At 36.8% G+C, this 12,412-nt stretch overlaps 3 protein-coding genes across 3 annotated transcripts; all 3 read right to left on the bottom strand.

The window, feature by feature from the left end:
• Nucleotides 1–5,196: 5,196 nt before the first annotated feature.
• BESB_022010 (cytochrome b) lies at nucleotides 5,197–6,276 on the bottom strand (the record flags this gene model as incomplete). Its single annotated transcript, XM_029360904.1, has 1 exon — nucleotides 5,197–6,276. One exon carries the CDS (start codon nucleotides 6,274–6,276, stop codon nucleotides 5,197–5,199), a length of 1,080 nt encoding a protein of 359 aa, XP_029214749.1.
• Nucleotides 6,277–8,490: 2,214 nt separating this feature from the next.
• On the bottom strand, nucleotides 8,491–9,824 carry BESB_022000 (cytochrome b; the record flags this gene model as incomplete). Its single annotated transcript, XM_029360903.1, has 2 exons — nucleotides 8,491–9,239; nucleotides 9,803–9,824. 2 exons carry the CDS (start codon nucleotides 9,822–9,824, stop codon nucleotides 8,491–8,493), a joined length of 771 nt encoding a protein of 256 aa, XP_029214748.1.
• A 255-nt stretch (nucleotides 9,825–10,079) lies between these two features.
• Nucleotides 10,080–10,940, bottom strand: BESB_021990 (cytochrome b; the record flags this gene model as incomplete). The annotated part of the gene is made up of 1 exon (XM_029360902.1): nucleotides 10,080–10,940. One exon carries the CDS (start codon nucleotides 10,938–10,940, stop codon nucleotides 10,080–10,082), a length of 861 nt encoding a protein of 286 aa, XP_029214747.1.
• Between the last annotated feature and the right edge of the window lie 1,472 nt (nucleotides 10,941–12,412).

Here is a 12,412-nt window from a genome sequence, read left to right as displayed (position 1 = left end):
ATTAGCTACTATCGTATATCTTACTACCGGATTGGTTCTATGCTTATACTAAATCAATAGTTATAATGACTACAGCTTCCAAGCAAACATGATTACCGTGATATTGAAATCCAACACTTTTAGCTGTCTTAAGCAGTCCAGTGGGGTGGTGGTGTACTGCAATCATAAAGAACTTGGTTGTCTGTATCTCATAACCGGAGTCATCTTCAGTATTCTAGGAACTATAATGTCTTTGTTTATTCGATTTGAGTTATACAGTTCTGGATCGCGGATCATTGTACAGAGACGATAGCTACTTATAATGTGATAATAACGATACATGGCCTAGCTATGATCTTTATGTTCTTAATGCCTGCTTTGTACGGAGGATATGGTAACTTCTTTGTACCAATATATATTGGTGGTTCGGAAGTCGTTTTCCCAAGAACTAACGCGATCTCCTATTTTCTAGTACCATTAGGTTCTGTGTTGTTAACTCAAAGTATTTGTTCCGAGTTTGGTAGTGGTCTTGGTTGGACAATGTATCCTCCACTAAGTACTAGCTTGATGGTGTTAAATCCAGAGGCAACTGATTGGATTATCGGAGGTCTTGCAGTACTAGGAATTAGTAGTATTTTAAGTTCTATTAACTTCCTTGGTACTTGCGTCTTCATGGGTTCTAATGCTGGTGCTAAGAACTATATTCTATATATCTGGGCTATCATATTTACTGCCCTTATGTTAGTCTTCACTCTACCTATTCTTACTGGTGGATTAGTTATGATCCTTCTTGATCTACACGTAAACACTGAATTTTATGATTCTATGTATTCTGGTGATAGTGTACTTTATCAACATCTATTCTGGTTCTTCGGACATCCAGAGGTATACATTCTAATTTTACCTGCTTTTGGTGTAGTCTCGCAGACATTATCTATGTATGCTGCTAGATCTGTCTTCGGTGGACAATCTATGATCTTAGCTATGGGTTGTATTTCTATTCTAGGTTCCTTAGTATGGGCACATCATATGATGACAGTCGGTCTAGAGGTAGATACCAGAGCTTATTTCTCTGCTATGACTATTATGATTGCAATTCCTACCGGTACTAAGATTTTCAACTGGTTAGGTACCTATATGGCTAGCCATACAACTACAAGAACTGTAGATCTATGGGCTGCTCTTAGTTTTATCCTATTGTTTACTCTAGGTGGTACTACAGGTGTAGTTATGGGTAACGCTGGTATGGATATTGCCCTACATGATACATACTATATTGTAGCTCATTTCCATTTCGTATTATCTCTTGGTGCAGTACTAGCTACTATATGTGGCTTTATCTTCTATAGCAGAGATATGTTCGGAGATACTGTAAATCTATTCCATGTAAATACCGGTGCTTCTCCATATTTAAGCATCTGGTTTGTAGTCTTCTTAGGTAGTATCTTATTAATTTTCATCCCTATGCATATACTTGGTTTCAACGTTATGCCAAGAAGGATACCAGATTACCCTGATTATCTTTGTTATATTAATACATGGTGTTCAATTGGTTCTATAATCCACAATAGTTATCATCTTAACTATGCTCTGCTAATGCACTTAACATGATGGTCAATGAAAAGCACAAGAGAACTTGGATCCGGTAAACAAAGACCTTCAAGATCTAAACCAGTAGTCCAACTCGTAGTATATACTCCCAGAAAAAGCTGATAAATAATCCTGTCTCAGAGATGATAACTCCAAGTACGATGCTACTGATTAGACTAGCATCTGAGTAGTAGTTTTCTCTCGCTGTTAAGATGAGTGAGAACAAGAATCCATATATTACGCCTAGAACATAACCGATGTGGAATAATCTTAAATGTAGTAGGATATTGAAATCCAACACTTTTAGCTGTCTTAAGCAGTCCAGTGGGGTGGTGGTGTACTGCAATCATAAAGAACTTGTTGTTCTGTATCTCATAACCGGAGTCATCTTCAGTATTCTAGAACTATAATGTCTTTGTTTATTCGATTTGATGATGAACACATAAGAATCATCGAATTTAACGGTATGCTCCTGAAAGTAACGGTACAAAGCTGTAAACAAAGGACTCCTTAACTTAAACTGAGGAGTCAAGTAGGTACAAACGTACAAGGATTAATTATGTCATCTGTGCATCTAAGTTGAGACTATCGGTTATATATTTTAGACGCTAACTTCCCGGCTAAACTTTGACTTATTAAACCAGCCTGGGATCATAAAAGTACTATGTATGGTAAGATTGAGCGTGAACATTGGATGTCACCATGGTTATAGTTACGGTACATATATAAAATCTACAGTACGATTTGAGATTTGTTACGTGACGAGCGGTGTGTTTAAGACTAGTTTTACATGCGCTCATTTTAATATGTAGTTATTTAACGAAGTTCTATTGTGCTAGCATGGTTTCGAGAACACACCAAATTCCATGAGTCTATTCCGGGCACACCTCGTCTTTTATCGGTGTGCTCTCAATCTAAATTCATCTTATAACTTTGGTTTCTTAGTTGCAATTACTTTGTACTCCAAATAATTACAGGTATCACTTTAGCGTTCCGATATACTTCTGAAGCATCTTGTGCATTTGCTAGTGTTCAACATCTAGTTAGAGAGGTAGCAGCAGGATGGGAATTTAGGATGTTGCATGCAACAACTGCTTCTTTCGTCTTCTTGTGTATCTTAATACACATGTCTCGAGGTATGTATAACTCCAGCTATAGTTATTTAACTACTGCTTGGATGTCTGGTTTAGTTTTATATCTACTTACTATAGCCACTGCTTTCCTGGTTATGTACTACCATGGGGACAGATGAGTTTCTGGGTGCTACAGTCATTACTAAATCTCCTTTCTCCAATACCATATTTAGTACCTTGGTTACTCGGTGGATACTATGTATCTGATGTAACATTAAAACGATTCTTGTATTGCACTTTATATTACTTTTTGTAGGTTGCATTCTAATTGTATTACACATCTTCTATTTACATTTAAATGGTTCTAGTAACCCTGCAGGTATTGATTCCGCACTTAAAGTAGCCTTCTATCCTCATATGTTAATGACCGATGCTAAATGTCTATCCTATCTAATTGGTTTAATTTTCTTACAAACGGCTTTTGGTTTGATTGAATTATCGCACCCAGATAACTCCATACCAGTGAACCGGTTTGTAACTCCGCTTCATATCGTACCTGAATGGTACTTTTTAGCATATTATGCGGTGTTAAAAGTAATCCCATCCAAAACCGGTGGTTTGTTAGTATTTATGTCCTCTCTCATTAACTTAGCTCTTTTATCTGAAATTCGAGCTTTGAATACTCGAATGTTGATACGACAACATTTTATGACTCGAAATGTAGTCAGTGGATGGGTAATTATTTGGGTATACAGTATGATCTTCTTGATTATTATTGGTAGTGCTATTCCACAAGCGACTTATATCTTATATGGTAGATTAGCTACTATCGTATATCTTACTACCGGATTGGTTCTATGCTTATACTAAATCAATAGTTATAATGACTACAGCTTCCAAGCAAACATGATTACCGTGATATTGAAATCAACACTTTTAGCTGTCTTAAGCAGTCCAGTGGGGTGGTGGTGTACTGCAATCATAAAGAACTTGGTTGTCTGTATCTCATAACCGGAGTTCATCTTCAGTATTCTAGGAACTATAATGTCTTTGTTTATTCGATTTGAGTTATACAGTTCTGGATCGCGGATCATTTGTACAGAGACGATAGCTACTTATATGTGATAATAACGATACATGGCTAGCTATGATCTTTATGTTCTTAATGCCTGCTTTGTACGGAGGATATGGTAACTTCTTTGTACCAATATATATTGGTGGTTCGGAAGTCGTTTTCCCAAGAACTAACGCGATCTCCTATTTTCTAGTACCATTAGTGAACTCTTTTTGGCTGATCCTAATACGCAGTGAGCTAACTAGATACAAGGAAACTTGACAAGCATTAATAGATTTATATAAACGACAAGGACATGAGTCTACTGGATTTTATAATACAGGGTTGAACTGTGGGTTAGTTTCAATGCCCAAGCAGAGCACTGGATTGGATACCAGGGAACTGTGCTCCCATTAATAAGAATCATATTCTAAGTCACCAGGCATGCAATACCAATCAGATAACAACTGAAGCTAGACTCCATGTTACACTTACTAAAATGGGATTCCTAGGTTGATATAAACTACCTTTTTCTGGGGAGTATATACTACGAGTTGGACTACTGGTTTAGATCTTGAAGGTCTTTGTTTACCGGATCAAGTTCTCTTGTGCTTTTCATGACCATCATGTTAAGTGCATTAAGTATAGTGGTATCCAGCGTATATTTGAAAAAACCAACATTTGTATACAAGCTGTACGAATATCATGACATTCACTTTGGTAGTCGCCTTCTTAATGTTAGTCTGTACGGAATACACGGATCGGATTCTTGTTGGCCTGGCACCTGTTTAGTAACTGGATGAACGCTTTTTACGCCTGGTATGCATGGATAATACTCGACTCTTCTATAGTTTAACCGCTACTGCTGGGACTGTATATTATGTACTTACGGTAGTACTATCAAGCCTCTTCTTCCAAATAGATTTCATGGAAAACCTAAAATTCGCATGTTTGATTGACATTTAGCCGCTAATATACAATCATCCAAGATATATTTATCTATCGCAGGTTCGGTCTAATGTCCCGTTATACTATATAGATCACATGGCTTCTGGTACTTTGAGATCATGCTAACGGCGAGAAGGGAAGTGTGTTTCAAAGAAAAGGGATGTTTAGCCGGGAAGTTAGCGTCTAAAATATATAACCGATAGTCTCAACTTAGATGCACAGATGGACATAATTAATCCTTGTACGGTTTGTACCTACTTGACTCCTCAGTTTAAGTTAAGGAGTCCTTTGTTTACAGCTTGTACCGTTACTTTCAGGAGCATACCGTTAAATTCGATGATCTTATGTGTTCACTCAAATCGAATAAACAAAGACATTATAGTTCCTAGAATACTGAAGATGACTCCGGTTATGAGATACAGACAACCAAGTTCTTTATGATTGCAGTTACAACCACACCCCACTGGACTGCTTAAGACAGCTAAAAGTGTTGGATTTCAATATCACGGTAATCATGTTTGCTTGGAAGCTGTAGTCATTATAACTATTGATTTAGTATAAGCATAGAACCAATCCGGTAGTAAGATATACGATAGTAGCTAATCTACCATATAAGATATAAGTCGCTTGTGGAATAGCACTACCAATAATAATCAAGAAGATCATACTGTATACCCAAATAATTACCCATCCACTGACTACATTTCGAGTCATAAAATGTTGTCGTATCAACATTCGAGTATTCAAAGCTCGAATTTCAGATAAAAGAGCTAAGTTAATGAGAGAGGACATAAATACTAACAAACCACCGGTTTTGGATGGGATTACTTTTAACACCGCATAATATGCTAAAAAGTACCATTCAGGTACGATATGAAGCGGAGTTACAAACCGGTTCACTGGTATGGAGTTATCTGGGTGCGATAATTCAATCAAACCAAAAGCCGTTTGTAAGAAAATTAAACCAATTAGATAGGATAGACATTTAGCATCGGTCATTAACATATGAGGATAGAAGGCTACTTTAAGTGCGGAATCAATACCTGCAGGGTTACTAGAACCATTTAAATGTAAATAGAAGATGTGTAATACAATTAGAATGCAACCTACAAAAGGTAATATAAAGTGCAATACAAAGAATCGTTTTAATGTTACATCAGATACATAGTATCCACCGAGTAACCAAGGTACTAAATATGGTATTGGAGAAAGGAGATTAGTAATGACTGTAGCACCCCAGAAACTCATCTGTCCCCATGGTAGTACATAACCGAGGAAAGCAGTGGCTATAGTAAGTAGATATAAAACTAAACCAGACATCCAAGCAGTAGTTAAATAACTATAGCTGGAGTTATACATACCTCGAGACATGTGTATTAAGATACACAAGAAGACGAAAGAAGCAGTTGTTGCATGCAACATCCTAAATTCCCATCCTGCTGCTACCTCTCTAACTAGATGTTGAACACTAGCAAATGCACAAGATGCTTCAGAAGTATATCGGAACGCTAAAGTGATACCTGTAATTATTTGGAGTACAAAGGTAATTGCAACTAAGAAACCAAAGTTATAAGATGAATTTAGATTGAGAGCACACCGATAAAAGACGAGGTGTGCCCGGAATAGACTCATGGAAATTTGGTGTGTTCTCGAAACCATGCTAGCACAATAGAACTTCGTTAAATAACTACATATTAAAATGAGCGCATGTAAACTAGTCTTAAACACACCGCTCGTCACGTAACAAATCTCAAATCGTACTGTAGATTTTATATATGTACCGTAACTATAACCATGGTGACATCCAATGTTCACGCTCAATCTTACCATACATAGTACTTTTATGATCCCAGGCTGGTTTAATAAGTCAAAGTTTAGCCGGGAAGTTAGCGTCTAAAATATATAACCGATAGTCCTCAACTTAGATGCACAGATGGACATAATTAATCCTTGTACGGTTTGTAACCTACTTGACTCCTCAGTTTAAGCAGAACTGTAGTTTCTCGGGACTAAAGTCAGCATAATCAATAAAAAGGTTTGTTCAGCCACTGGTTCACCAATCAACTACCTTGTTTCGACTTCGTACCGACTGTGTTATTGTAGCACATATCAATCCCTTAAATAGGGATATTATTCCAAACAACCGGATCGTGTTGCTAGGTGAACTAATCACGTTTCATAAATACATCAGTGAAAGCTCTTTTGATTTCCATGAACGGAGTTACATATTAGATTCTCTTCGCTCCCATGGTATTTAGTAAGTTAACATTGAAACGTATCCAGTGTAAAGTTTGAACGTAATCCAGCTTTACCTTCTATGTTGTTATGTTAACCAAATAAGTTTCATCGTTGTTGATATTTCATTGACATGTTGATAACATAAATACTAACAAACCACCGGTTTTTGGATGGGATTACTTTTAACACCGCATAATATGCTAAAAAGTACCATCAGGTACGATATGAAGCGGAGTTACAAACCGGTTCACTGGTATGGAGTTATCTGGGTGCGATAATTCAATCAAACAAAAGCCGTTTGTAAGAAAATTAAACCAATTAGATATTAATGGTAGATAGGGAACAAACTGTCTCCAGACGTTCTTAACCCAGCTCACGTATTACATCTGACGGTGAACTAGCGTTCCTAACTGAATCTTGTTCAATAACAGGGAGTAATGAGCCGACATGGAGGTGCTGATACAATCCGAGGATTAGAACTCCAATATTATCTGACCTGTTATCCCCGGCGTACCTTACGACCGTTATATGATTTAGAGATAGAATGTAATGTGGATTAATATCCACATGGTTTCTACAAAGTGTAGATATAAAATAGTGAATGGTTCTGTAAAGATCTTGCATAACATACCTTAGATTTGCTTAGCATTATAGAGCTTGTAGGCATGTAAGTAACTAAAGAACTATAGATACTTTGAGTGAAGAATACAAGGATAGCTCCAACAATAACATGGCTAAAAATGTATACCAGTTAAGATGAAAAGTCATTACCCAAATGCATTATCATTAATATAAAGAGATAGTCCTAAGTATTCCGTACAGACTAACATTAAGAAGGCGACTACCAAAGTGAATGTCATGATATTCGTACAGCTTGTATACAAATGTTGGTTTTTCAAATATACGCTGGATACCACTATACTTAATGCAGAGCATAGTTAAGATGATAACTATTGTGGATATAGAAACCAATTGAACAACATGTATTAATATAACAAAGATAATCAGGGTAACTCTGGTATCCTTCTTGGCATAACGTTGTGTAGTTATATGAAGCGTACATTCCTTAATATCTGGAACAATAGATTATGGTTAGGTAGTGGAACAAGGAGAGCGTCTGTTGTACATCAACACTAGATACTGCTAATACCACTGTAGAGGTATAGTATATAATCCCTGCCCGGTGCAGTAAAATGTAAACGGCGGCTGTATTATGACGGTCCAAAGGTAGGTAAATCCTTGTCGGGTAATTATCGTCGTGCGTGAAAGTTGGTCCGACTCTTCACATGTCGTTTATCTAAAACTTTCTTAAATAGAATTATCTTTGAATATGAGGATCCAGATGGCCCGACGGTTAGACCCTGAGCACCTTTACATCCCTTAAATCATATACAGGATCAAATCTTCCTTGAGCGACTCGACAGGCACTAGAGATAGCGTGAAAGCTCTTTTGATTTCCATGAACGGAGTTACATATTAGATTCTCTTCGCTCCCATGGTATTTAGTAAGTTAACATTGAAACGTATCCAGTGTAAAGTTTGAACGTAATCCAGCTTTACCTTCTATGTTGTTATGTTAACCAAATAAGTTTCATCGTTGTTGATATTTCATTGACATGTTGATAACATAAATACTAACAAACCACCGGTTTTGGATGGGATTACTTTTAACACCGCATAATATGCTAAAAAGTACCATTCAGGTACGATATGAAGCGGAGTTACAAACCGGTTCACTGGTATGGAGTTATCTGGGTGCGATAATTCAATCAAACCAAAAGCCGTTTGTAAGAAAATTAAACCAATTAGATAGGATAGACATTTAGCATCGGTCATTAACATATGAGGATAGAAGGCTACTTTAAGTGCGGAATCAATACCTGCAGGGTTACTAGAACCATTTAAATGTAAATAGAAGATGTGTAATACAATTAGAATGCAACCTACAAAAGGTAATATAAAGTGCAATACAAAGAATCGTTTTAATGTTACATCAGATACATAGTATCCACCGAGTAACCAAGGTACTAAATATGGTATTGGAGAAAGGAGATTAGTAATGACTGTAGCACCCCAGAAACTCATCTGTCCCCATGGTAGTACATAACCGAGGAAAGCAGTGGCTATAGTAAGTAGATATAAAACTAAACCAGACATCCAAGCAGTAGTTAAATAACTATAGCTGGAGTTATACATACCTCGAGACATGTGTATTAAGATACACAAGAAGACGAAAGAAGCAGTTGTTGCATGCAACATCCTAAATTCCCATCCTGCTGCTACCTCTCTAACTAGATGTTGAACACTAGCAAATGCACAAGATGCTTCAGAAGTATATCGGAACGCTAAAGTGATACCTGTAATTATTTGGAGTACAAAGGTAATTGCAACTAAGAAACCAAAGTTATAAGATGAATTTAGATTGAGAGCACACCGATAAAAGACGAGGTGTGCCCGGAATAGACTCATGGAAATTTGGTGTGTTCTCGAAACCATGCTAGCACAATAGAACTTCGTTAAATAACTACATATTAAAATGAGCGCATGTAAACTAGTCTTAAACACACCGCTCGTCACGTAACAAATCTCAAATCGTACTGTAGATTTTATATATGTACCGTAACTATAACCATGGTGACATCCAATGTTCACGCTCAATCTTACCATACATAGTACTTTTATGATCCCAGGCTGGTTTAATAAGTCAAAGTTTAGCCGGGAAGTTAGCGTCTAAAATATATAACCGATAGTCTCAACTTAGATGCACAGATGGACATAATTAATCCTTGTACGGTTTGTACCTACTTGACTCCTCAGTTTAAGCAGAACTGTAGTTTCTCGGGACTAAAGTCAGCATAATCAATAAAAAGGTTTGTTCAGCCACTGGTTCACCATCAACTACCTTGTTTCGACTTCGTACCGACTGTGTTATTGTAGCACATATCAATCCCTTAAATAGGGATATTATTCCCAAACAACCGGATCGTGTTGGCTAGGTGAACTAATCACGTTTCATAAATACAATCAGTGAAAGCTCTTTTGATTTCCATGAACGGAGTTACATATTAGATTCTCTTCGCTCCCATGGTATTTAGTAAGTTAACATTGAAACGTATCCAGTGTAAAGTTTGAACGTAATCCAGCTTTACCTTCTATGTTGTTATGTTAACCAAATAAGTTTCATCGTTGTTGATATTTCATTGACATGTTGATAACATAAATACTAACAAACCACCGGTTTTGGATGGGATTACTTTTAACACCGCATAATATGCTAAAAAGTACCATTCAGGTACGATATGAAGCGGAGTTACAAACCGGTTCACTGGTATGGAGTTATCTGGGTGCGATAATTCAATCAAACCAAAAGCCGTTTGTAAGAAAATTAAACCAATTAGATAGGATAGACATTTAGCATCGGTCATTAACATATGAGGATAGAAGGCTACTTTAAGTGCGGAATCAATACCTGCAGGGTTACTAGAACCATTTAAATGTAAATAGAAGATGTGTAATACAATTAGAATGCAACCTACAAAAGGTAATATAAAGTGCAATACAAAGAATCGTTTTAATGTTACATCAGATACATAGTATCCACCGAGTAACCAAGGTACTAAATATGGTATTGGAGAAAGGAGATTAGTAATGACTGTAGCACCCCAGAAACTCATCTGTCCCCATGGTAGTACATAACCGAGGAAAGCAGTGGCTATAGTAAGTAGATATAAAACTAAACCAGACATCCAAGCAGTAGTTAAATAACTATAGCTGGAGTTATACATACCTCGAGACATGTGTATTAAGATACACAAGAAGACGAAAGAAGCAGTTGTTGCATGCAACATCCTAAATTCCCATCCTGCTGCTACCTCTCTAACTAGATGTTGAACACTAGCAAATGCACAAGATGCTTCAGAAGTATATCGGAACGCTAAAGTGATACCTGTAATTATTTGGAGTACAAAGGTAATTGCAACTAAGAAACCAAAGTTATAAGATGAATTTAGATTGAGAGCACACCGATAAAAGACGAGGTGTGCCCGGAATAGACTCATGGAAATTTGGTGTGTTCTCGAAACCATGCTAGCACAATAGAACTTCGTTAAATAACTACATATTAAAATGAGCGCATGTAAACTAGTCTTAAACACACCGCTCGTCACGTAACAAATCTCAAATCGTACTGTAGATTTTATATATGTACCGTAACTATAACCATGGTGACATCCAATGTTCACGCTCAATCTTACCATACATAGTACTTTTATGATCCCAGGCTGGTTTAATAAGTCAAAGTTTAGCCGGGAAGTTAGCGTCTAAAATATATAACCGATAGTCTCAACTTAGATGCACAGATGGACATAATTAATCCTTGTACGGTTTGTACCTACTTGACTCCTCAGTTTAAGTTAAGGAGTCCTTTTTTACAGCTTGTACCGTTACTTTCAGGAGCATACCGTTAAATTCGATGATCTTATGTGTTCACTCAAATCGAATAAACAAAGACATTATAGTTCCTAGAATACTGAAGATGACTCCGGTTATGAGATACAGACAACCAAGTTCTTTATGATTGCAGTACACCACCACCCCACTGGACTGCTTAAGACAGCTAAAAGTGTTGGATTTCAATATCACGGTAATCATGTTTGCTTGGAAGCTGTAGTCATTATAACTATTGATTTAGTATAAGCATAGAACCAATCCGGTAGTAAGATATACGATAGTAGCTAATCTACCATATAAGATATAAGTCGCTTGTGGAATAGCACTACCAATAATAATCAAGAAGATCATACTGTATACCCAAATAATTACCCATCCACTGACTACATTTCGAGTCATAAAATGTTGTCGTATCAACATTCGAGTATTCAAAGCTCGAATTTCAGATAAAAGAGCTAAGTTAATGAGAGAGGACATAAATACTAACAAACCACCGGTTTTGGATGGGATTACTTTTAACACCGCATAATATGCTAAAAAGTACCATTCAGGTACGATATGAAGCGGAGTTACAAACCGGTTCACTGGTATGGAGTTATCTGGGTGCGATAATTCAATCAAACCAAAAGCCGTTTGTAAGAAAATTAAACCAATTAGATAGGATAGACATTTAGCATCGGTCATTAACATATGAGGATAGAAGGCTACTTTAAGTGCGGAATCAATACCTGCAGGGTTACTAGAACCATTTAAATGTAAATAGAAGATGTGTAATACAATTAGAATGCAACCTACAAAAGGTAATATAAAGTGCAATACAAAGAATCGTTTTAATGTTACATCAGATACATAGTATCCACCGAGTAACCAAGGTACTAAATATGGTATTGGAGAAAGGAGATTAGTAATGACTGTAGCACCCCAGAAACTCATCTGTCCCCATGGTAGTACATAACCGAGGAAAGCAGTGGCTATAGTAAGTAGATATAAAACTAAACCAGACATCCAAGCAGTAGTTAAATAACTATAGCTGGAGTTATACATACCTCGAGACATGTGTATTAAGATACACAAGAAGACG

Source organism: Besnoitia besnoiti, assembly GCF_002563875.1.
Source record: "Besnoitia besnoiti strain Bb-Ger1 chromosome Unknown contig00120, whole genome shotgun sequence".
Taxonomy (NCBI): Eukaryota; Apicomplexa; class Conoidasida; order Eucoccidiorida; family Sarcocystidae; genus Besnoitia; species Besnoitia besnoiti.
This window is presented reverse-complemented; position numbering and strand designations above follow the sequence as displayed.